The sequence below is a fragment of the Neltuma alba genome, unplaced genomic scaffold (genome assembly GCF_004799145.2).
Source record: "Neltuma alba isolate B1F8T4 unplaced genomic scaffold, ASM479914v2 tig00013499_pilon, whole genome shotgun sequence".
Classification (NCBI taxonomy): domain Eukaryota; kingdom Viridiplantae; phylum Streptophyta; class Magnoliopsida; order Fabales; family Fabaceae; genus Neltuma; species Neltuma alba.
The window spans coordinates 91,182-116,977 of NW_021637725.1; the positions used below are offsets into that span (position 1 = coordinate 91,182).

Sequence of the window (25,796 nt, forward strand, 5' to 3'; positions counted from 1 at the left end):
TTCACTAAGATCAACACTCATTGATTTTAACCATATAAAGTATATTGGTCGCATAGCTTTCTTTAAGAGCCCCACAAATAAGTTAAGTTTATATCCAGAATATAATATTCTACTAATTGGCTACGAGAAGTCTATTCAGTCAATGTACAGTTTTCACAGTCTATTATGATAAAATTTAACTAGTCAAGTGTAGCACTCCTCCTGTTTTTCATATAAGACATATTTAACTAATTTAATTAGATTAAAAAAATTAGATAAATTAGTTAACTATAATAAATATTACATGTTTTTTCTAAAATAACTTAATCATCTTCATTATATCTTCTCTTTCATATTTGATTATGATTGATGGAGTATTAATAGGGCTGATTTGAGAAAAATTGATAGATATAAGAAATAGATTTTATATTTAAGATCAAAATCAACTTTATAATTAAGTCTTATATTAAGAACCAGAAAAGTATTATTATAATATAATTGATTGACTGACTGTTTGTTTGTTTGGTCCTAAAAGTTAGTCAAAGAGAAAGGAAAAAGTGATGGCGAGTGATCAAAGCAATTTAAAAAAAAAAAAAAAAGGTTTGAAATGGGCTTTTATAGTTATAGAGTAAGCTATAACTAGGGGTAGCATTAGGATTAAGTTCTCATGCTAACCTTTCTTTTAGCCTCCACACAGTTTTCATTCTAAATAAAAAGAATGCTTCCCTCTCCTTCGTTGATGTATTAGATTCGGAGAGGGGAATAAAGTACGACTAACACCTCTTGATTTTTTGGCCATTTTTAAAACCTTTTTTGAAGGTACAGTTCTATATTCTCATAGTGACTATATTATTTTTTTAATGTAAACAAATATAAATGAGAATAATATTTAGGTTGAATAGCACAATTCGACGTCTTTTAAAATTGAATTAATCAGTGATATGTTTCTGAAGGTGTTTTTTTCCCAAGTAGTTTTACTTTTTCTTGCATATTTATTTTTAAAATTATGATTTGATTTTCACTCAAACACTTCATAAATATTGATACTATCTTATATCTTTAATATAAAAACTAGTTTGGCTTTTATTTTAATTCTAAATATAAAATCTCAATCTATTTTTTTCCGTATTTATTCATTTTTTAAAAATAAGTTTTGTAATAATAATAGTTATAGTCAATATACTTAACTAGTACAAATATTTTTAAAAATACAATACATATTTATTATAAATAACTAATTAAATTAAATTTTTTAATTTATTTAAATTAGTTAATTAGTTTTTATAGTAATAGCTGATAAAAAAATACGGGAAAATAAACACGCATTGTTATGACGTCATCACCCCACTGACAACCGTGGCTAGCTAGTGGCCAGTGGCCACGCTTCCTCGCTTCCTTTATGACAGCCTCTACAACGATGCCATGTATTGAGGATAAGACTGGTCGGCATTTGTGCTTTCTTTCTTTCTGTCTTCTCAAGGGTCAAAGCTTATTTTTTGTTTTGTAAAATAGCTTCTCTACAGTGCAAATTGGGAAAAATAAAAAATCACTACAAATTTGAATTCATGTTCATGTAAATTTGATAGAGTTGAATCTAACAAATTCCTTCTCTTTTACCCATGCCTGGAAACAACTTTTTTTTAAAAAAAATTATTGGATAAAATTTGTAGTTCAGATAAATTTGATAAAAAAAAGTATAACATTATGTGCGTTATTGAAAGTTGATTTAAATTATGTGTTAGAGATTTTTTAAAAAATTAGTTAAATTAGTTATTTAAAAATATATGTGTTAATTTCTCTAAAATATTCTTTTTAATGGATAAAACTTAGATTAGGTTGTTTATATCCATTACGCCAAGCTCGTACGTATATTTATAAGTACACATAAGTTTTTTAATAACTAGCAATAATAAAATAACAAGTGTGATTAGAAAACTTAATCTAATAGTTATAACTTATAAGCAGTTTAACCTAAGTTTTATTCTTTTCTTAATTATTGGCATAGAAAGTTAGTCTATTGATGAAGACCTCATTAATATGTGTATTTGGTACAAAGAGTTTGGAGGAAAATTGAAGTTTTATATTTAAAATTCAGAGAAACTGTTTTTTTTTTTGAGCTCAGGGTATTTATTGTCAGTAATAGTGACTAATCCCTTCAAACTATAGACTTTTCAAAAGGACCTTAATGCTGACCACGAGAATTCGGAGCAAATTTTTAATGTTGTTGAATTTATGTCTGGAAGTGTAGTGGAAATATTCACATTTCTATGAATGGTTTTGTGATGTGTACCACTTTAATTTGTGGCCATAATTTGGGCCATCATTTGTGGTCAATTTGGTTGACCTGAAATGAGGTGTAGGTTGCCGCCACATTTCAAACTATTTCCTTTGCAACATCACAATAATAAACATTGATTAAGATGTGTGTGTGTGTGTGAAATATGATTCATTGTATTTTGAAATGCAAAGCCGGTGGTACATGGAATATTTCTTTAATCAAACAAACAAGACGAGGGAAATAGTTTTTCTATTGTGTTTGGAACAAAAAAATCTAATGTCTGCAAAACATAATTTTCTGATTTTTCTTTCAAATTTTTTTATGGATATATGAAAGGAAGTGCATTAAAAAAAAAAAACTATAACCAGCAATATAAGTGAAGATATGCAAGAGAACTCTCTCTCTCTCTGTTTTTTTTAGTCACATGTATTTTTCTGTTAAAGGTAATATTATGCACTAAATGTGGATCTCTCTCAATAGAAATTTGAATCTTGATTTGCCATAATAAGAAGAATAAGAAATCCCTTTCATCAGCTTTTGTTTCTCTGTTTTGTTATGAGAATAGCAAATCTAAATCATGTTGCAGTGTTCTCTAACCGGCTCATTGTCCATGTTGGATAGCCCTATTTTGCTGGCGAGGAAGGGGGAAAAAAAAAAAAAAGGGAGAATACAGAACCATGAAGTTGCTTGGGTCCTCATATCCATTTTTGGTTTGGGCCCAGTCCAATTCTGTTTTTAAACATGTTTAATGACCCTGGTCATTTCTACTAGTAATCCCCATTCCTCTTGTACAAAAATATCCCTCTCTTTGTGCCCCAAAAAAAAAATCCTCCTCTCATTTATTTTCTTAATCCACTGCATTAATGGCATGAGACTTATATTTCTAATAAATGTATAGGGAAAACTATGTTCTAAGTCCTTATAGTTTCAGTCAAATTTGGTCAGGGTCCCTGTAATTTATTTTTTAGGATATTGGTTCTTATAGTTTCAGACTTTCAGTCAAACTTAGTCAAAATCCTACTGTTAGCTGATATAACTTGACAGCGTTAAAACTGATTATGTGGCAAGCGGTTTAATGAGCTGGCAATTTTTTATGATGACTAGACATCTAAAAAAGGAAAGAAAAACAAATGGTGCCAGCTCACGATTCTGGAGAATGCCCACCGCCTACTAATGCTTTTCTTCTTGTGTTCTTCATCTTTCCTTCGAGGTCTAAGTTCCAGTCTTTTAGATCGATCATCAAAATAGGATGCCTGTGCCTAGTTGAAGCGGACCATTCCATGATGAGGGTCCAAAACAGGGCCATTTTTGTAGCCTTGTTCCTTCTTGTTCTACCATGTTCCGCAGTCATCATGGGTTTCATTCACTCTCTAGTCGCTATTCCTTCTCCTCCACTTCCTGTCACCATGGGCCGCCATTGATCATCTGTTGCTGCTAGGGGTATGTGTCGGTGCTCTTCTGTTAATCGTGTTTCATCTTTTTCTGTTCAAAACATTGTCTCAACAGCTTTTGTGTGAGCAGAACTTCGAATCTTCTCCTCTCCACTTACTACCTCTCTCTTTTTCTCTCTTTGCTTTCGTTGCCTTCTCTCGCTTTCCCGGAGACCAAATGACAATCACCATGGTTAGGGACTATCTATACATCACGATTCTGAGCTTCTTCCGGTGTCCTATATCCCTCAATATCATGAAATCTCTAGTGAGTCTCTACACTAGTGTTACCTACGACCGTTACAGCATCCAACTCTGGCTTGACAACGGCAACAACACCTGCCTGGCCACCATGCAGGTTTTGCAAACCAAAGAATTTGTTCCTAACTGTACAGAGGCTGATCCAGATCTTGTCTGACTTAGTAAGCAATCAAATCGAATCGGTCGATTCTTTGGCCATCAGAACAGCCCCCCCAAAATCAGGCTGTCAACTCTATGAAATACTTGGATGGCCAAGGTGAGGATTGTCTCAATTCCTTAACAAGAATTGTATATTTTGCAGAAGAATCTGAAGAGAATCGTGAGTTCCTCGCGATATTAGACGGATTCGTACCTTTACTCATTGATTTACTCTATAGTGCTAATGGCATTGTTGAAATGCTCGAGAGAGTCATTATTGCTTTGGATACAATTCTAGATAAAATTGAAGATCGTGAGCACAATTGAAGAATTTTTATTTTTAGGGTAAACTAAGTAGTTGAAGAAATTGAACCATGACAATTGCTTAGTCTCTCTGCTCCTTCTTCTGCAACAAGGCAGCGCTGGCGCGAAAATAAGATCAGCGAGGATTCTGAAGTTCATCACGGTGGATGTCGAATCCAAAGTCATGATCACCGAAAAGGAAGGTCTAATGTCTGAATTGCTCAAATCTAGAAGGAAGGCAAGATGAAGAACGCAAGAAGAAGATTATTTGTAGGCAGTGGGCATTCCTCAAAATCGTGAGCTGGCACCTTTTTTTTTCTCTTCTTTTTTTTCATGCCCAGTCATCATAAAAAAATTGCCAACTCATTAAACCATTTGCCGCATAATCATTTTTAACATTGTCAATTTATATTAATTAATAGAAGGACTTTGACCAAGTTTGACTAAAACTATAAGGATCCATGTCCTAAGAAATAAATTATAGGGACCTTGACCAAATTTGACTGAAACTATAAGGACTTAGAACATAGTTTTCCCTAAATTATATTCAATTTTTCTTGCCAAAATCCATTTTACCATATAATGTGTGTTCATGCTTGCAAAATTCTTTTTATGAAAAAATTTCCTATCTAGTATGGGACGGGCGTGTTACATATCCCACATACTTAGTTTTCAAACTACAGGAATAACAAATTTGACTCTATGCCGTGTTGATTTTGCAAGACGAGATCAGATCAGCAAAATAAAAAAAACATAAAAAAATTAAAATTGAATATGGAAATAAAATTCCCAGGGAACCAACAAAAACTCCAATCCACCGGCGCCGATATGACCATTGTCTAATTTCAACGTATGTTGCTGTCGGGGTTTTATATTATTTTTATTATTATATATTACTACTTCCGGTTCTTAATATAAGATCTCATTTAACTTTTATTTTGGTTCTAAATATAAGACCCCAATCTATTTTATCTCTTATATTTATATATTTTTTCTCAAGGTAGTCTTTCTAATAATGATAGTTCTAGCCAATATACTTGATTATCAATGATATTTAAAAAAAACATATTTATTACAAATAACTAACTTAACTTATTTCTTTAATCTCCTCTAATTAGTTAACTAGCTCTTATAATTAGGACCGGAGCTAGTATAAGTGTTTTGAATCTGATCAAGAACAGTGGCCATGTTTTGAAAGAGGTGCACCAAAAAACATGTCTATTACTACCTCCGATTCTAATTATAAAAACTAGTTGACTAATTTGAAGAGATTAAGAAAATAAGTTAAGTTAGTTATTTGTAATAAATAGATGTTGTCTTTCCTAAAATATCCTTGCTAATCAAGTATATTGGTTAAAACTATCATTATTAGAAGGACTACATTAGGAAAAAATGTATAAATATGAGAGATAAAGTGGATTAAGGTCTTATATTTAGGATCAAAATAAAAGTTAAATAAGGTCTTATATTAAAGATTGAAAAGAGTATTATAGATTTTAGAAATCATTTCAGTTTTGGGCTACGGTTCGATATTTCAATATTCTTATCGAAGTCAAATTTAATTAAAGTACTGTTGAGTATTAAATATATACAATTTTTTTAAATAAAAATTTGAGTATTGATTTGTCACGTATGAGTAGTAATCAGTCCTAACACAACATGTGTGTGTAGACATAATACACTGTGATGACGAAGATTTTCCATAGGAAAATAATGCAAAGAATCAAAAAATAACAGGCTAAAAAAACCAGCTCAGCACCAAGTGGACATTATTGGCCAAAGTCATGCCATATCAAAAAATTAATTAAAGGAGAATTACAATGAGGTTTAAAAAATAATTATTAAAAAGTCTCAATAATAATTTAAATAGTCTATAATGACAAGTTTAATAATAAAAAAATAACAGTTTTTAATACTTGTTTTATAATTAATTTTTTTAATAGGATCTTATTGTAATTTTTCCATTAATTAACAGGCCCTATCTAATTATTTCTCTTTCAAAATCAATTTCATGTTTACAAATTAAGGTGGAAACAATTAAATAAAATAAAGAACAGAGAATTACAATCAAGTCCCATGCAAGAGAAATAATTACTAAAAAGTCCAATAACAACTCGAGCAGTCTATAATAACAAGTTTTAGAGCGGGGAATAACAACTTCTAAGACTTATTTTATAATTTTTTTTATATAAAATCTCACTGTAATTCTCCCAGCCCAAAAAAGATGTGTTCATTGCTCCGTGATACGAAACTTTTTAAGTTCCACGTCTAATCAATATCAGGGCCAAATTTGTGTCCTGCTCAATAATACATGAGATATATCAATCCAAAAAGTTCATTTTGTCTTTATTTTAACTTACACATGAATTGATAATTAAACTTCAAAATTTAGGCTGCTGGTTTGCTAATATATCATGAACAGGTTCAAAAATATTAATCAAGTTATTCATTACATATCTTCTGCACCAACCCCAAGCCCCAGTATTTAATGCTGTTGCATTCTCAAAGCTGGATCTTAAAATCTCCGATTGAACTTGTACAACTCCTTATTAGTTGAAGGAAGTACTTGGGGGGATTATACATTTATTTCTTATAAGCGAAGGCTGAAGATGAATGAGTGAGAGTGTATGCATATACAGCTATGTAATGATTAAAATAGGAGAGATTGAGAGGTGGATTTGATTTCAGAATCTGTCCTGCATCCCCACATGAGTCACCAAGATAACGTTCTTTCCTATTCCACGCCTCAAATGATACATGCACGCCTTACAAAACAAACTCCGCCTACCCTCTCAATATATAAAGTACTCATCCGGTCCTTAATATAGGACCTAATTCTTGAATTAGTTTTGGTTCTAAATATAAGACCCATTTCTCATATTTATCAATTTTCTCTAAATTACCCCTATAGATACTCCCTCAACCATAATCAAGTAGAAGAGGGAGAAGGAGGTATTAAGAAAAATGATTATGGTGTTTTAAGAAAAATGTGTCACTTTTCTTATGATTAACTAATTTACCTAATTTCTTTAATCTAATCAAATTAGTTAAATGGGTCTTATATTAAGAACCGGAGGAGTACTATTTTTCATCATTAATATTAATATAAGAGCTGGTTAATTAATTTGAATAGTTTAAGAAAACTAATTAAATTATTTATTTATAATAAATATGTGTTGTTTTTACAAAAATATCCTTACTAATCAAGTGTATTACTTAGAACTATTGTTATTATAAAGACTATGTTGAAGAAAAAAAAGATGAGTATGAGAAGCAAAGTGGATTGGGATTTTATATTTAGAATCAAAATAAAAGTCAAACAAGTTCTTATATTAAGGATCAGAGATAATATTATATTTATATATATATATATATATATATATATCACTCAAGTAACAATACTTCTAATTTGACCGACAATATTCACGTTTAACATAATATTGCCAAATATCAAATAACTGTATATAAGCAAATAATGATACTAGTAAAAAAATTTAGGGAAAATGACAGATAAAAAAGCTCCAAAATGTGAAATGCCAATTTGGGAAGCTAAGGAAATGTAATTACCCATAGGGAAGTTCTTCCCAAATTGGGATTTTGGAAATTCAGTGAAATGACAAAAATGCCCTTTGTTCTTTTTTTTAAAAAAAAAAACCCAGCCCCTCACCGGTGGCCGGCGACCGGCGACCACCGCCGGCGACTGGCCTCCGGCGGCCGCCGACCGGCGCCGGCCACCGGTGTGGTGGCTGCCGGTGAAGGATTTTTGTGACAAGATTTTTTTTTTTTGGGAATAGGATAATATTGGTTCAAAGTGGCGGGGGTGGGATTTGATCCCACAACCCCTTGGCCACTTGGACCAACAAAAGGATGGCTATTGGGCCATCAAAGATTTCTTAACTTTATAATGCAAACAAAAATATAAGTTAACTCTTTTACTGTAACTCCAGCTCGTGACAACAATTTATCTGAGGATGACAAGTCTTAATTGAGAAATAACAAGTCTAAATTTGATATTAACAAAGCAACTTTTCCTTATACATAACATAGCAGCATGTGCATTAATTAAAAATGATCATAATTTATTTAAAAATGACACGTCTTTACTATAAAATGACAAGTCTAAAATTGATATTAACAAGGCAACTTTTTCTTATACATAACAAGAAATAGCATCTACGTTAATTAAAAATGACCATAATTTATTTGAAAAAACACCTCTTTACTGGAAAATGACAAGTCTAAATTTGATATTAACAAAGCAACTTTTCCTTATACATAACAAGAAATACCGAATAAATTGTTGTTATTTTTCAACAAAGACGTGTCATTTTTAAATAAATTAGGAAAAGTTGCTTTGTTAATATCAAATTTAAACTTGTTATTTCTCAATTAAGACTTGTCATCCTCAGATAAATTGTTGTCACAAGCTGGAGTCACAGTAAAAAAGTTAACTTATATTTTTGTTTGCATTATAAGGTTAGGAAATCTTTGATGGCCCAATGGCCATCCTTTTGTTGGTCCAAGTGGCCAAGGGGTTGTGGGATCAAATCCCACCCCCGCCACTTTGAACCAATATTATCCTATTCCCAAAAAAAAAAAATCTTGTCACAAAAATCCTTCATCGGCAGCCACCACACCGGTGGCCGGCGCCGGTGGCCGGAGGCGGTCGGCGGCCGCCGGAGGCCAGTCGCCGGCGGTGGTCGCCGGCCACCGGTGAGGGGCTGGGTTTTTTTTTAAAAAAAAAGAAGAACAAAGGGCATTTTTGTCATTTCACTGAATTTCCAAAATCCCAATTTGGGAAGGACTTCCCTATGGGTAATTACATTTCCTTAGCTTCCCAAATTGGCATTTCACATTTTGGAGCTTCTTTATCTGTCATTTTCCCAAAAATTTATAACTACTATATCGTATTAATAAGATTCAAATATCATATCATGATGACTCAATTATGTTTAAGACCAACATTCAACACCCTATTATTATTTTTTAGTAACATTGAGTATCATAATTTTATTTATGGCGTATCTAGCATACTAGCACATTGATGTTGTTTTCCTGGTGCACCCGCACCCATCAGGCCATTACTCTTTGATTTTATCTTCCAGTTATATTTAATATCATGATCTTATTTATAGTTTAGGAAAATAGATGTATTATGAATAAGATTAGGATATTAAAAGTTGAAAGTATTAGAAAAATAAGCACCATACATGAGATCAATCAATAAAGTCAAGTGTTAGATCCAAATTAATTTTATTTAGGGAAATTACAAATAAAGACCTCCAATATGTAAAATTATGACTTAGGATCCTGAATTTGGAAAATAGCAAATAAGGACCTGGTCTCACTTTTACAAATATGAAATATGAGTGAAATGTCTGAAATACCTCTCAGCCAACTTGTTATTTGGTCTACTGAAATTGTTATTCGCTAAAGTGAATTTGTCATTTAGTCAACTCGTCATTTAGCATACCCTTAGCCAAGTTGTAATTTGGTCTATTGAAATTGTCATTCACTAAAGTAAACTTGTCATTTCTCATAATCAATTTGTCATTTGGCTGAAGGGTATTTCAGATATTTTACCATGATTTCGTATTTGGAAAAGTAAGATCGGGTCCTTATTTACTATTTGAAATCGTAATTTTATATATTAGAAGATCTTTATTTGTAATTTCCTTTTTATTTATGTGGTTTAAACTTTTGACAATGTCTTCTTCTGGGCCCAAGTCCCAACTATTATAACAAGCTCTGGGTAATTTAAGCTTATTTTTCCAGGATTGTGGTGGATACGTTTTACACACACACAGATTTATATATATATATATATATATATATTAACTTTTGCGTAGCGACACAATTAATTAAGCACCGACAAAAATATCAACTGGGCATATTTTGTTTCTCACTGAATAATTATAAAAAGGTCAAAGACCACATTATAATAACAGGTTTTTTTTATTGATATAGATAGATATTACAATTATTGCTGGTCAAAAAAAGATAGATATTACAATTATTGAATCATGGATTCTAATCGGTTGATAAGCTATCAATGTAAAATATTGATTTATATAAATAACAAAACAAGAATATTAATTATGGATGTTCAATAAGCAGCCCACACTATGCTTCCAACATTTATTTATTTTATAGAACCATGTGTTTCACAGATTGCACACTTTAATTACTGAATTATTCAACGCACAGCTCAACTACATCTTTTATTCTTTTTTTTTTTAAATGTGGAATCTTGTAACGTATTTTTGAAATTTTAAATTTATTCAGTTTCAACAATGATAATATTCATAAAAAGGTTGGCAATGATCAAGAGTGTCTTTATCATTATCCATCTTTTCAAAGATAAGGGTCACCTTTTACCAGCAGAAAAAACTAATCCTTATTAAATTTGCTCAATATATGCCCAATTTTTTCCGCTCAATTGATACTGCTACCTCTTTTCGTATTTAATATAAGATCTAGTTCACTAATTTAAAGATATTAAAAAAATATTAAATTACCTTAAAATATTTATATTTATTATTTTTCTCCAAACAAATTAATATATAGATTTGATTCTCATATACATGGGAAATCGAATCTCAAATGATACAAACAGTGCATGTGAATTTTACTTCTAAATCATGAGTTTTCTTTGTGATTGTGAAGATAATTTTTTCATAATAATTAACATATTAACAGTAAATCTATATCAAAAGAAAACTATTTGTGACTATATACTATTTATTTTCTTATTTATATAAAGAAATATTTTTTTAATGAACTATAGACACGATGCTTACATCATATGTGAAAAATTACTCCTAATGATTAATGATAATGTTTGCAGTTTGACTATAGTTGGCCCAAGAAAGAAAAAAATTTATAGCTTAACTAAGGGAGTGTTTGCTCAACATAAAAAACACTGTTAAAAAGTGTTTTCACGTAACTTGACACAAATTTTTTTATGCAATTATTCTTTTAAAATCATGGTTTAGTTTCCATTTAAACACCCCTAAAACTATGTGCATTAAAATTTTTAGTTGTGTACCATAATCTGATGCCCAGTCTTTTTATTTTTTATTTTTTACTTTAATTTCAAAAAAAGTTATGACTATACATATTAAATTTCATCAAATATCGAATATAAAGTGTATAACAAGTCACATTTCATAAGGCACAAAGAACCAACTTTTTTCTCCGGTCAAAAAAAAAAAGAAAAAAGAACCAACTTTTTTTAAAAATTGTTACGTATAAGTATTCTCCTATTGAAGACAATCTCATCAAAAGTATTATCGAATACTAAATGTGACACCTCTCTAAGCGGGATTAATTTAGTGGATAGGACACAAACAAAAACCAGCCACCATAGTTATAAACTTATAATATTTATTTTGATATATTAGTTTGTTGAACCATACGCAGACATTGTCGAGCCATATAGAGAATGCAAGTGAAATGCTAAGATACTAATATCAAGTAAGCTGACGCCGATCCTCATCAGCCTTCTATTATGACTCTCTGAGAGAGGCTGTCCTCTGGCAGCTAACACGTCAGTGACAGCTTCGTTCTCACATGCCAATCCAAATTCTCAAATCCATTTGCAACTTCATGTCTTCCCATTCAGAAAAACACGCTCTAGGAAATATCTAGCCACCCATCATTAATTCTGCTGGGTTAGACATACTATAAATACCAACCCCATTACCCATCCTTTCTTGTGCTCTCCATCTGTTTGCAGTAAATTCCTTGAGCATTTTCTCTGTGTCATTCTTTCTTCAGTACTGTTTCATTGAAGGAAAATGACGATTGAACAGTGCAAGGATGTTGAGAGTGGAGAAGCCCTTAATGGGCTTCAGGATTTGGAGGTGCCATTGGTTCTATCAGGGAAGGACGTTGAGTCTGATTCTGAACATGATAAGGTGGAAAATGGATCCAATGGAATGGTCCTGTTCAGTACATTTGTTGCTGTCTGTGGTTCCTTCGCATTTGGAACTTGTGTAAGTATCTTTATATCGTCCCCCCCCTCCTCTCTCAGTGATTTGAATTATGGAAAGAAACAGAAAAGAAAAGAACTGCACTTCCTCCTCCTCCTCCTCTTCTGCCTTCGAAAACTTCGTGCATGGCTTGAGTAACGTTCTGAAAACTGATAGTTACTGAGTGTCGTCTTCCTTCTTTGTTTTGTGTTCTGGGTTAGGATCCAAACCAGAAATTACACCGCACAAACAAACAAAAAAAGGTTTGGAGTTTTAGCTTAAGTTATTATTTTGGCAGGTGGGCTATTCAGCACCCACTCAAGCAGCTATCAGGGCAGATCTAAATTTGTCTCTTGCTGAGGTTTGTATTCTGTTTTCCTCTCTTTATTGAAACTTTCTTCATATTATATTATAGTCTTATTACAGCCTGTTTTCCTCTCCTCTTTCCGGGATGGCAGTTTTCCATGTTTGGATCTTTAGTCACTATTGGTGCCATGCTTGGAGCTATAACAAGTGGGCGGATCACTGATTTTATTGGACGGAAAGGGGTATGATTATATGCTAAATCTAAAACTCTAATACTTTTAGCCGCTTTTTCACTCTGCTAAGTCTGAATTTTCTTGGGAAACAGGCAATGAGAATTTCTGCAGGTTTTTGCATTATAGGATGGTTAGCTGTCTTCTTCTCCAAGGTATGATTTTCTGCACAATTCAAATCCATCTGAAGTTTTTCCTTCTCTATCGTTATGGAATTGTTACAGAACGTTAAAAGACGTATGATTTTACCTGCTTCAGTGTTCTGGCTTTCTTGACATGGGAAGATTATTCACTGGATATGGAATTGGAGTTATCTCATACGTGGTAAGTATCCAATAAGGCCTTACCAAAGGAGCAAAAAGATAACTTCGACACTAAGCTTCTGCTAATTAACATAATGATATGTTGACTTTTAATGACAACCTTACAAATTTTTAACACATGTTAGCGGAATGAAACAGGTCCCTGTATATATAGCAGAAATAGCACCGAAGAACCTGCGAGGAGGACTTGCAACAACAAATCAGGTATGAGAGGAGAATTGACTGTTGTATTTCTGTTGTTTCCTAGATTGATGCTGGGTTTAATTTTGGCCTCTGCAATGATTGCTGTGCAGCTTATGATTGTTATTGGAGCTTCAGTCTCCTTCTTATTAGGAAGCGTCATAACTTGGAGAACACTAGCTCTTGCTGGCAAGTAACATAATTACGTTTCAATTTTCACTTAAAATGCATTCAGTGAGAAGATAAAGGTCTAAACTTTTGTGCTTGGTTTAAACTTTGAAGGGCTTGTGCCATGCATTTCATTGCTGATTGGTTTGTGCTTTATACCTGAGTCACCCAGATGGCTGGTAAGTATTACATTAGTATATATGATCAAAAGAGCTTTGTCTTTTAGGAGAGGAAGATAAAAATGTAATTAATAAACTGAAAATTATTGTTTCCAGGCAAAGGTTGGCCAAGAAAAGGAATTTCAAGCAGCTTTAAGGAGACTTAGGGGAAAAGATGTTGATATCTCTTATGAAGCTTCTGAAATTCTGGTACTTTCCAAGCTCTTATAACTGTTTGAACCTTTGTAAATAAAATTTTTTAGTAAGTGTGAGACATTCCAGGGGTTGATTAACTGTTCTGTGTTCTGTAACAGGAATATATTGAAACTCTTCAAAGCCTTCCCAAGACCCAGTTTCTAGATTTGTTCCAAACCAAACACGTGCGCTCTGTAGTTGTAAGGAACTCTCTCATTTCAAGGATATTTAACCACGGGTATGCAACAATTAAAAGGATTCTAATTATATTTTACAATTCAGATTGGGGTAGGGCTAATGGTATGTCAACAACTTGTTGGAATCAATGGTATCGGATTCTACACGGCAGAGACTTTCGTAGCAGCTGGTAAACGAAAACTTATGAGCTGATTTTAATACCCATAAAAGGGGAAAATAAGAGAAAGATGAAAATTCATACTTATCATGTATAACTTGATTTGCAGGTTTTTCTTCAGGCAAAATTGGCACCATAGCCTACGCTTTTACTCAGGTTGTTGATCTTTTCCTTTACTGATTTCCTGAACATCAATCATATAACTATATTTCTGTATAAACTCAAGTCTTCTGATAATGAATGATAGGTTCCGTTGACTGTGGTTGGAGCCATTTTGATGGATAAGTCTGGTAGAAGACCACTCATCATGGTAAATCTAATTTCAAGTTTTCTTTTTCATTCATCATCTTATAAAGCAAAGTGAAGTAGGAGCTTTGCTTGCGTTACAAACGTGCTCATATTCATGCATTTTGCAGATTTCTGCAGCTGGGACATTCTTAGGCTCCTTTATGACAGGAGCTGCTTTCTTTCTCAAGGCAAGTCTTCAGTATTATATTATGCACAAATATTAGATATAGCATTTATGAGTTTCCAAAAAAAATTTCCATGAATCATACTTTCATTAGAGAATCTAACGGCAAATACGTATGAAACCTCACCAAAGTCTGGTCCTTATCAGCTAGGTTTAGTGTTTGAGCCTCAAATCTGAACTTGTGCTATCTGATTCCATTGAACAGGGTCACAGCTTACTGCTTGGGTCGGTACCAATATTAGCTGTCGGTGGCATACTGGTAAGTCTACTTCTGCACCTACTGCTAGTTACCGTACATATTTTATAATCTGAAGGCATTTGGTTAACTGGCAAGCGAACTATGAAATCTATGAACTCAATCTTGACCCTCTTTGTAACCAGATCTATGTAGCAGCATTCTCCATTGGCTTGGGACCGGTTCCTTGGGTGATAATGTCTGAGGTATGTATCCCTTGACACAAGCACCTTGAAGCTTTTATTTTCTATAAATCATAATGAGGAAAAGATAAACAGAGGGAAGCCCAGGAAAATTATTCTAATACTAGTCTTCATTTGGCAGGTCTTTCCCATACATGTGAAGGGAACTGCTGGAAGCTTGGTGGTTTTGGTGAACTGGTTGGGAGCTTGGTTGGTTTCATACACATTCAACTTCCTCATGAGTTGGAGTTCTCCTGGTAAGCACAAACTGCAACAAACTCAGTTTGATATAGCTTTGTTATATTGATCTTGTGAGGTTTGTATAATGTTATCAGAGCTAATAATATGGATTGACTCTACAGATTGTGGCGGGTACATGTTGTCATTTTACTAATTAGACAACATGTACCCGTCAACTTAGTGATACCTCTAACTCTTATATCACATCAATATTTTTGATTTAAAATAAATAAAATTTATAATAAACTGTATTTCTGACAATCTGTGGATAGTACAACTTATTTCTTAGACTCTATGAAATGCAAGAAAAATATGTATAAGCGTAAAAAAAACATGTAAAAATTGATTGCCTATCTAGTTTATTTTGTAACTTATGCTTCATTTTCCTTTGTTCAGGTACTTTATTTCTGTATGCTGGCTGTTCCCTCTTGACCATTCTATTTGTTGCAAAGTTAGTCCCAGAAACCAAAGGCAAAACTCTAGAAGAGATTCAGGGATGCATCAATTCATAAAGGAAAATGACTAATTAAGAAAGATTTGGATGGGTAAATTCAGGACTTTAGTGTCTTAACTATCTCTGTCTTGTTGAATTTTGACGGTGGACACTCAAGGCATAAAGAAGGATATCGCCATGGCAGAAAGATACTGTCCAGTGATCACAGGATCATGTATCAAATTCTTTGAGCTTCATTTGATAAAGATGGAGGAAAGCTTCATATAGGCTAGGAACCCAGAAAATCATAAAATGCAGCTACCTTCAGGGCACATGTGAGTTGTGGATGAATTTCATTGATGTAATAATGAGTGACAAGTTACTTGAATTGAATGTATTCATTTTATCATATTAGTTTATTATTAAGATTCTTTTTTTCATGGGCAACTCATAGTGCGCATGTCTCTCTCTGTCTGTATATATCTATATAGTATTTATTACTCTTATGATCTTATATACAAGTCATTTGTAATATGTTTCACTTTAAACCTTAATAAATCTGACTTAAAATTCAACAATTTTTCCAACTTTAACTCATTTAATATAGACCCTTTCTAAAAAAATAACAATTTCTTCAATAATAAATAAAAGGTAAAACAATACATTTATGTTCAAAATTTAATTATATGATTTATAAATAAGGAAAAAAAAATCTTCTATCTATTTTATAAATAGAATCAAAAGAGTATTATGCTAATAAGGTTGACAAATACACAGACAATCCCGTAGAATGAGGCTAAGATAACCAAATAAGAGAAAAATAAAGGTAAAAAAAAAGTGTTTGGATTCATACTAAAAACTATGGTTTTTGTTACTTTCTTTTTTTTTTTTTAAATTTAATCAAGGGTTTCTCCTTTCGAAGTTTAAAGAATAAAAGATTTTCATCTCTAGTACGCTTCCAAAGATTCGAATTTCTGTTCTTCTTCTTACAAGAATGAAACCGTTTATTACCTCAACCAACTGCTCGTTACTTTTTATTGCTTTCTAACATAAAGGCAAACACATTAAATCATTAAAAAAAAAACATTTGTGGTTACATTCTAATAGATAATCAGGATCCGATGTCTTGCATTACTGGGGTAAGGTACGAAAACCTTATATATTCTTTCTTGCTTCATAAGATTATTCTTACCTTCAAGAGATTTTAATTCTATTTATTTTTTTATTAGCTAGTATTTTAAAATTTTTCAAAAAATATACCTATTTCTTGAGCTCTCTAAACGAATTTGTCATTAAGTTGTCTTTTGCAGCACCTATTCAGTAGATTTTGTCCCCTCTATCATGGAAATATGATTATATATTTAGTAAATGATTTACCATTTTTTTGTTTTTTCCCCCCTCTCATTAAATATGGTATATTTAGCTTGTTTGATTGGTCCCTCAAAATTCGAACAAGGGAATGGGATGAATTTTGATTTGGAAAAGATATTAACGTAAGAGGATTAGGATATGACTGCATATAAAGCCTATCTTATGATGACCCTTATCTTTTTCAAAATGCCTTGTACGTTATCAATTTTGTGATGTTAAAGTAATTAATCAAATTGCTCCCAACAAGATTAGTCTCAAACTCAAAATAGCTTGAAAATATTTTGAGTTATATGAAAAAAATTAATTAGATTTTTTTTTGCCAAAAGTAATTAATTAGATTTATGCAATGCATGTGGTCATATCGTAAATAGAAAATGCACAATTTATAATCTGTAAATGCGACTTTATGATATTTTATGTGTTTGTAGATAGGTATGGATTTAATAAATTCTTTTATGAAAAGCAAATTCAAATTAAGTCAAAATCTGCCGATTACGAGCACTCAAATTAAAATAAAATTCCAAGGTAAAAACAATTAAAATAAAACTAACATTACATATGTCCCTAAATCTTAGTTAAAGATGAGGTTGCATTTGATCCTCCATGAGAGTGATGGGTACATGAGTTGTTTTTATTGTGAGAAGGATAAAAAAATTAAAATGAAATAAAAAGAAGCATATTTGGGACTCTTCCGGTCTTTAATATAAGATCTATTTAACTGATTTGATTAAATTAAGAAAGTTAGGTAAGTTAGTTAATTATAAGAAATATAACATGTTTTTCTTAAAATACCATAATCATCTTCCTTAATATCCTCCATCCCTTTTCTACTTGATTATGATTGAAGGAGTATCTATAGGAGTAATTTAGAAAAAAAATGATAAATCTAAGAAATATGTCTTATATTTAGAATTAAAATCAATTCAATAATTAGATCATATATTAAAGACCAGAGAAGTAATAAATATGTGATAAAAATGAATGTAATTAACAAAAACTTCTATAACAAGTAATGACAAATTCCTGTAGATATTCGAATTTTTTGTGGTTATATTTTTTTCCAAGAAAAAATTTGGCTTGACATGATGGATTTAATTTTATTTTTTTTAACTAATTTACTAATAATTCATTTCTTTATTTTTTCCCTTTGTTTTTTTTTTTTACCTTTGTTTTTTTTTTACCTTTATTTTCCCCTGTGCTGAAGCTCTTCATTTTGCTGTGCTCGTTGTTCACAACATCCTCATCGCTTGGCGCGTGCCACGTTTTCCTTAAACCATCGATGACGTACGGACGTATGGTGGCCTTAAAATTGTGGAGGTAGCCTCGTCGGTGTTTTTTTTTTTTTTTTTTATTCTGTTATAAAAAAAAAATACATTTTCGTTTTTCACAAAACCAATCCTATAATTATTAATTTCCTTGCGAAGAAAAATCACAGGATGAAATGAAGAGACTTTGACGATTCGCCTGTTCCTTTATTCATTCTACATAAGAGGCGCTTTGAAAATTGAGAACGTGAAACTGAGTAATTCTGGAGACGGAGTTAGGATATCTGAATGGTGGCTGGAGCTTGGAATTCCAAGGATTGCGGATTCGAATCAGAAGTAAGCCTTAGTCTTTTCTCAGACTCGGTCGGTATTTTTCCATGTCCAGTTTAGAAAATATTGTACGTATGTGCTGAAACTGTTCCATATGCTGGAGTGATCAGGATTTGAGCTTCACTACGTTCACAATCTTTTGATGGCTTTATGATGCACTTTAACTGCCCAGAATTGTGTTTAGGTTCACTTTTTTTTTCCCCCTTCATCTACAAAATCTCGCCTGATCAGTGTGGTAGTTGAGTTTTCGAGCTGGATGACTCATGCACGGGACCAACGGTGAAGTTCAATTTACATTTTTGTTGTCCTCAAATTGTTCGCGTTATCCAAAATGGAATTTCGAATACGTAGCAAGATGAGGTTATTCTTGTGTTAGATGGATGTCGGTGACAACTGTGGGAATCATACTCTATACTGCTAACTCTCTCTTATGGTGTACAAGGGGTTCTCAATTAGCATTTTAATTTTAGTGTGTGTGTGTGTGTGGGTTTATACAACTCAAAGTGGCAAAGTAATCTAATTACCTTGGGTTTCCCCTTTAAGCGACATATGTGGGTTCTGCATGTTTACGTATGTTTTGATTCTGCTGCGAGGGTCTAATACATGATTCTGTTTGCAGGTTGTAGACAGAAAGGAGCAAACACTAAACAATGAGTAGGTTCGGCAAAGAGATAGGTACTTGTGATGATGGTACTGTCAGTAATGAATCTTCTGCTAGTGGGTCAGCTAGAGAAAGAACGGTTTATCTTGATCATGAAATTGCACAACTCACTAAACTTAGGTCAAGCGCCCATAAACTTTTTGGGTGTGTTGAGCCTGGTAGGACGAGGTTGCCAGTATCAACTGTACGAATGTTAGCTGGCAGAGAAGCTAATTATTCTGGACTTGGGAGATTCTCATCAAGAGATGGTTGTCATGTTCTAAGCCGCTATTTGCCTACTAATGGTCCTTGGCTGGTGGATCGGATGGAAAGCCGTGCCTATGTTTCACAATTTTCTGCTGAAGGATCACTATTTATTGCTGGCTCTCAGGTTTTTACTGTCATTATTAGAGTAGTGGTTACTAGTTTTTGTACACACACTCACATATATGCATTATGAATCTTATGATGATTTTGTAAGATTGAAGATGTATGCTTTTATTGTCACTTAGGAATTTTGATTTTATCTCAAAATAATTCTTGCTTTAGAATTTCAACGAAGCACTAATTATTCTTTAGGGTATTTTAGTTAAATGTCAATACATTTTGCTATAATCTAGAATATTTAATAGATTTTTAATCCATATGTATAACCTTAAAAGACTATTATATTGAAACGGAGGTCATATTAGTGAAATAATTTACCTAAAAAATTGTATTTAACTTCGGGCTTTTTATACATTCTTCTCAAACAGGGAAGCCACATTAGGGTCTATGATGTTGACAGGGACTGGAAGGTAGTGAAGGACATTTCTGCTAGAAACCTGAGGTGGACGATTACTGATACATCTCTTTCACCAGATCAATGCTACCTTGTAAGTTTGAGTTGATTGTCAAATATTATGATTATGTGCATTATTAGAATGGCCGATTCCCTCTTACTGATATGGACGACCAATGTTGAGTTGGTTGTCTAGCTGTACAGAAGTTTCAGCTGCTTATCCTTACTTTTTATCCCAACCAGCTAGCGTTAACTTCAATCTAATGTAATCGTTGCAGGTTTATGCTAGTATGTCTCCTGTTGTCCATATTGTGAATGTTGTCGGGTCTGCTACAGGACAATCAATAGCAAATGTTACGGTATGTCCAGGAACTGCTACTTTTAATGATAGTGTTTTCTATTTAGAGGCATTTGAAGATGTCACTTCCACAATTTTGTTCCCGGTTGTGTTTTTTCTATATAGTACTTGGAATTTATAAGTGCTGAAGTTTGTCAATAAAATCTACTAATGCAAGAAGTGAGCTAAGCAGATTGATATCTTTCACTCCTCGCTCATTTTGAGCACTTCAAACTTGAAAATAAATGAAACGGTTCAGTTCACCATCTGAAATGCTTTGCTACAAGTGATTGGGCATGCTCTTGCTCTGTCACTATAGGTCATTGACTGAGGTTTATCCAACTAAACAGGTAGGGAGCATTTTTAATATTTTCGTTTATAGCAGCTTAGCAATACCTCTTCTAATGAAGAAACATGCATTTTTTTGGGGGTTCAATTTTCAACAATAAAATGCATGTATAAGATTTATGTCAACTTTAGCACCAAGTTTCATTTAATTATTGTCTGCTTTATACTCAAAAGGTCATGTTTTGTTGCAGGAAATTCATAATAGTTTAGATTTATCTTCTGATGAAGATGATGACGAATTTGGGATTTTCTCTGTCAAGTTTTCTACGGATGGCCGAGAACTTGTTGCAGCTACTAGTGATTCCTCAATATGTGTTTATGATCTTCGAGCTGATAAGCTGAGCCTTAGAATTCCTGCCCACGTGGTATTATATAAACTATCCTATAATTAGTTTCTAGTAATGAATAATTCAATAACCCTGTTCAAAATTTGAAAGGTGTTAACTGATATTTGTCATGCTTCACAAACTCATTCTTTTTTTTTTTTTTTTTTGAGATAACACAAACTCATTCTTGAAGCTTACTAATTTGTTGCATCGTAGCAAAATAAAATTTTTTTCTTCAGTTAAGTCTTTGAAATGTCTGAAGTCCTAGAGAAGGAAATAAATAAATAAATGAAGTAAATAAATTGTAATGATGATCAAATGGTATTCTTTCCTCAAAGTACAATTAATTACTTTGCAATAGTTTTAGCCATAAGAGGCAAATGTTATTGTAGATATTTGGACTATCAAAGTCTCCTAAACCCTCGTATACTTTTCTGACCTATTATGTTGTCATTGTCTTGATGTTTTTTAAAACCTGAGTCTGATCATAACGTTGAGCCTTGTGAGGAAATATGAACTTGAATGCAACCAAATTTTGAGTCTGCTTACAAATCTTCTCAATCACTATTTCTGGTTTAGAGATTATTCGAATGTAAATGGTCAATTTTTTTAATTGCATTCTTGTGGCGCATAGCAGCTGAGATTTTTCTACTTCCCATCAGAGCACGTTGCTTACATATGAGATGCTTTTTTACATTGCAGTCTGATGTTAACACTGTCTGCTTCGCTGATGAATCTGGCCATCTTATATATTCTGGAAGTGATGATGGTTCCTGCAAGGTAAACCTTTTATTCTAGTCATGGGAATTTGGTTTGGTGATAGCCACATTTGTCTCTGTTGGCAGTAATGGTTTCTAGCATGCTTAGATGGCGGCAGGTGCAGCTCGTTGTAAAGCTGAAGTCCCAATTTCCTTTTTCATTTTTTTCCCCTCATTTTAGGAGTGTGTTGCTTCCTCCCTTATTTTCAGGGTCATCTTGTTATGAGAGAGGGCAATATATTTAATTGCAGCGCATTACATTATTACTTTCAAATGCATACATGATGAAATATCAGATCTTTGTGGGAAGTATGTTGATATTCTTTTACTGTTGTTTGGTTGAGGAGAATGGAGAGAAGAAATGGGAAGGAAAGTTTTTGATTTATAGATTTAAACAAGGGGAAGATCTAAATCAAACCTTCCCTTCCCTTCCTAACCCCAAGTCTTGTTTGTTGAAAATTTCTTTGATTGATTATATTCCTTTATGTCTTACATGGCTTAATACATGCTTTTGATGAATATTCATAAAGTAAGTCTAATTATCCTTTAATCTCTTTTTTAACCCTCCAAATGTTTCGCATCTAACTTTTTGGTGTTTTCTCTAGTTAAGATTTAGGAGTTGTACTAATAAAATTGGATTTCCTATTCGATATCCTATGTGAAATGCTATTCTTGGAAGACATGAGAAATGAGAAACAAACCTGCTCGCGTATAAATTAATATGATCTTAAATTGATATCCTGACTACCATAAGGCTCTTTCTGTAGGCAATCTCAAAGCAGCGTTGCTGGCCATTTGAAAAAAAGGATGCCAAATATTTTAATTTTTTGTTATCATGAAGGTCTTATAGAGTTGGTAAATTTCATGTTTAAGATTATTGTATATCTTTCCTCTTAATAATTTTGTGGAACTTTTAAATATTTGAGATGGATCTTTTTTAAGAAAATTGAGATCTTCTTTATAAGAATGAAACAAGTTTGTGTCATCCCCTGAGTTCTGATTTTTCAATGGGCCTGGATATCGAAATTATCAGTGAAACCAAGTGGAGCATCACTTATGTTTAAAAAAATAACACTGGGATAGTAATGTCTCATTAATTTTTCCTAACCTGTTTTATATATATATATATATATAATATATATTTTTCATGCTGATGCTGGTTACTTATGCAACACAGTCCCGGGCTTCTAGATGACGATGGGATTATAGGTGGATGGATTACCCCCAACAGGCAGAAAAATATAAAACATCCCCATGACCAGTCATTGGCAACATATAGAGGCCACTCAGTGTTGCGTACCTTAATCCGCTGCTACTTTTCACCATCGTACAGGTAATTTAGGGTTTCTTCATTATACAATTATTTAGGTTCTTAAATTGTATGACTTTTCATAAAATGGTACACTTTTTATTTTTTGTGAAAACAGAGGGAACCAATTCCATAGCTGTTAATTCCTTGACTTGGGGGGTGTTTGGATGAAACCAAACCATGGTTTGGAGAATAGCTTCTGGAAAATAGATTTTGTGAAAAGATGATTCTGATAAAGTGAGAGTATTTGGATAGTTGTTATCATAAGCACTTTTTACATGTGCAAATTACTAAAAAGGGCATAAGTTAAGTGAGGATTTCACCATCGTACAGGTAATTTAGGGTTTTCTTCATTATACAAATTATTTAGGTTCTTAAATTGTGTATGACTTTTCATAAAATGGTACACATTTTTATTTTTTGTGAAAACAGAGGGAACCAATTCCATAGCTGTTAATTCCTTGACTTGGGGGGTGTTTGGATGAAACCAAACCATGGTTTGGAGAATAGCTTCTGGAAAATAGATTTTGTGAAAAGATGATTCTGATAAAGTGAGAGTATTTGGATAGTTGTTATCATAAGCACTTTTTACATGTGCAAATTACTAAAAAGGGCATAAGTTAAGTTAATATGATAATTATATAAAGGATAGATTTTATAATATATTTTAATTTAAAGAAATAAAATTGTTAATAAAATAATTTTTACTAACATAATTAATAATATATAAGATAATGTAATTAATAAATAATTAATGTGTATATATATTTATAAATTATAAGATTAAATATGTTTATAGAAAAATGATTATTTTTTAAAATATGATTTTGGAAAACAGTAAAAGTAGTTTTACTTTAGATCTACAGTAAAAAGGAGGACGAAGGACGGAAGGCCGAATGATGAGTGAGAAAAGGGAATGAAATAATTGAGGGCTCTTTGTCATGTACCGCTGGCCCTTCTCTGCAGAGTCAAATTGCAGCCAAAAAGCGGGGGGAAAAAAAAAAAAGCTTCATCCGAAACCATGGTTTTGGGCTGCAGAGTCAAATTTCAGCCAAAAAAGGGGGGGATGCTTCATCCAAAACCATGGTTTCGGATAATTTGTACCTGTTTGGATGACTTTTTCCTCAAACTATGGTTTGGGTCCTCAAACTATGGTTTGGCCTGATATCATTATATTTCGGTGGTTGCTAGGATGTGGGGGTATGTTGAAATGTTATCTCTGAAGTTTAGATTTAGATGACTGCCAAAGAATTCTTTTGTGTTTGGATTAAAAAAAATAATCCGGCTGGTAGTTTTCCAGAAGTTTGGTCGAAAGCCCTGGACGCTGCTAAAATCTGAATGAAATTATTCTAAGTTCCTGACTTTTGATGAAATTTACTTATCCTTTTTAACTTTCAATATGATGTTTTAGATTTGCCGTTTTATTCTTTTTTGTTCTGGTTATCAACGGATTGACATATATCAATTTGCATTTGAGCTCTGCCTTCTTATGAAATTTAGACTATTTGGTTTCTTTGTCGTGAGATTGCATCTTCTCTTTTATGTGATAATGCGAATCATATGAATCAATAATTCTTTTTGCAGCACTGGACAAAAATACATTTACACTGGGTCCAGCGATGGCTCTGTTTATATCTATGACCTGGTGAGAGCAGAACTTCTCTTACAAGATGGCTTTATTATTTGTGTTCAGGTCTAGGAAAATTCCATGTCCCTAAATGTACTAATCCTCTCTGATTGGTGGTGACTGACCACTGGATGAAACAACCAAATTAATCTGATGCATTATATTAATTGAGGAAAAATCCTGTCATGTTTAAATGTATAGGTGACCTGTCTGGGAGTTAATAATATATTATTGAATGACAAAATTCAACTTCACTGGGGATTAATAGCTATACCAGTGGCAAATTGCCAATTAGGGAGGCTACAGTTACATTGTCCACTAAGAAAGCATGGACATTTGATATAAAGATGGTTCACTATGAACGTAGTATAGTGACAGAGGAAAAATATGCATGTTCAAGCATAAATTAAAAATATGCAAGGTGACATGCCAAATTATGTCTGTTTATGTATAAATATAGTATTATGTCATGTCTGATAACCATTTCAGACAAATCCATGTTCTGTTTTTGAAATGACAGTGCGTCAGAATCTTAGCATATGTGTATCTGCCTATAAATTACCTGGTACAAGTGGCTTGATTGTAACTGGGATGTTTCTTTGTAGGTGAGCGGAGCTCAAGTTGCAAAACTTGACCATCACGAAGGACCTGTGAGAGATTGTAGTTGGCACCCTGTGTACCCAATGTTGATCAGTTCCTCCTGGGATGGTGACATAGTCAGGTGGGAATTTCCAGGGCGTGGCGAACCAATCGCTCGACCGAACAGAAGAGCCTTAGCAGGTCAATTACAATCTCGGCGTCGGAGAAGGAACTTTTTTAACATCTAGCTTATGATCTCTGTCCATACATATGAGCTCTAGCCCAC

General features: G+C 32.8%; 2 protein-coding genes and 1 pseudogene across 2 annotated transcripts; all 3 read left to right on the top strand.

Annotated features, from left to right (window-relative positions):
* Positions 1-3,877: 3,877 nt before the first annotated feature.
* On the top strand, positions 3,878-4,636 carry LOC114737825 (U-box domain-containing protein 29-like; annotated as a pseudogene).
* A 7,552-nt stretch (positions 4,637-12,188) lies between these two features.
* Positions 12,189-15,918, top strand: LOC114737832 (sugar transporter ERD6-like 16). Its single transcript, XM_028925817.1, has 18 exons — positions 12,189-12,386; positions 12,661-12,723; positions 12,821-12,910; positions 12,994-13,053; positions 13,157-13,222; positions 13,360-13,425; positions 13,515-13,590; positions 13,684-13,748; positions 13,845-13,937; positions 14,042-14,122; positions 14,205-14,289; positions 14,387-14,433; positions 14,525-14,587; positions 14,694-14,753; positions 14,955-15,008; positions 15,131-15,190; positions 15,309-15,423; positions 15,803-15,918. Exons 1-18 carry the CDS (start codon positions 12,189-12,191, stop codon positions 15,916-15,918), a joined length of 1,458 nt encoding a protein of 485 aa, XP_028781650.1.
* Positions 15,919-18,639: 2,721 nt separating this feature from the next.
* Positions 18,640-25,796, top strand: LOC114737826 (LEC14B homolog). The gene is made up of 9 exons (XM_028925810.1): positions 18,640-18,811; positions 19,425-19,836; positions 20,201-20,320; positions 20,505-20,585; positions 21,103-21,276; positions 21,940-22,034; positions 23,173-23,328; positions 24,889-24,949; positions 25,537-25,796. Exons 2-9 carry the CDS (start codon positions 19,456-19,458, stop codon positions 25,756-25,758), a joined length of 1,290 nt encoding a protein of 429 aa, XP_028781643.1. The 5' UTR covers positions 18,640-18,811; positions 19,425-19,455; the 3' UTR covers positions 25,759-25,796.

What these genes read in the sequence shown, in the direction of transcription:
- LOC114737832 (XM_028925817.1), top strand. Translation starts at nt 12,189, where the DNA reads ATGACGATTGAACAGTGCAAGGATGTTGAGAGTGGAGAAGCCCTTAAT. An exon ending in TAAATTTGTCTCTTGCTGAG is followed by an intron (nt 12,724 to 12,820) that starts GTTTGTATTCTG and finishes CCGGGATGGCAG; the next exon opens with TTTTCCATGTTTGGATCTTT. An exon ending in CTGAGTCACCCAGATGGCTG is followed by an intron (nt 13,749 to 13,844) that starts GTAAGTATTACA and finishes TATTGTTTCCAG; the next exon opens with GCAAAGGTTGGCCAAGAAAA.
- LOC114737826 (XM_028925810.1), top strand. Translation starts at nt 19,456, where the DNA reads ATGAGTAGGTTCGGCAAAGAGATAGGTACTTGTGATGATGGTACTGTC. An exon ending in TTAGAATTCCTGCCCACGTG is followed by an intron (nt 21,277 to 21,939) that starts GTATTATATAAA and finishes TTTACATTGCAG; the next exon opens with TCTGATGTTAACACTGTCTG. An exon ending in CTGTTTATATCTATGACCTG is followed by an intron (nt 24,950 to 25,536) that starts GTGAGAGCAGAA and finishes GTTTCTTTGTAG; the next exon opens with GTGAGCGGAGCTCAAGTTGC.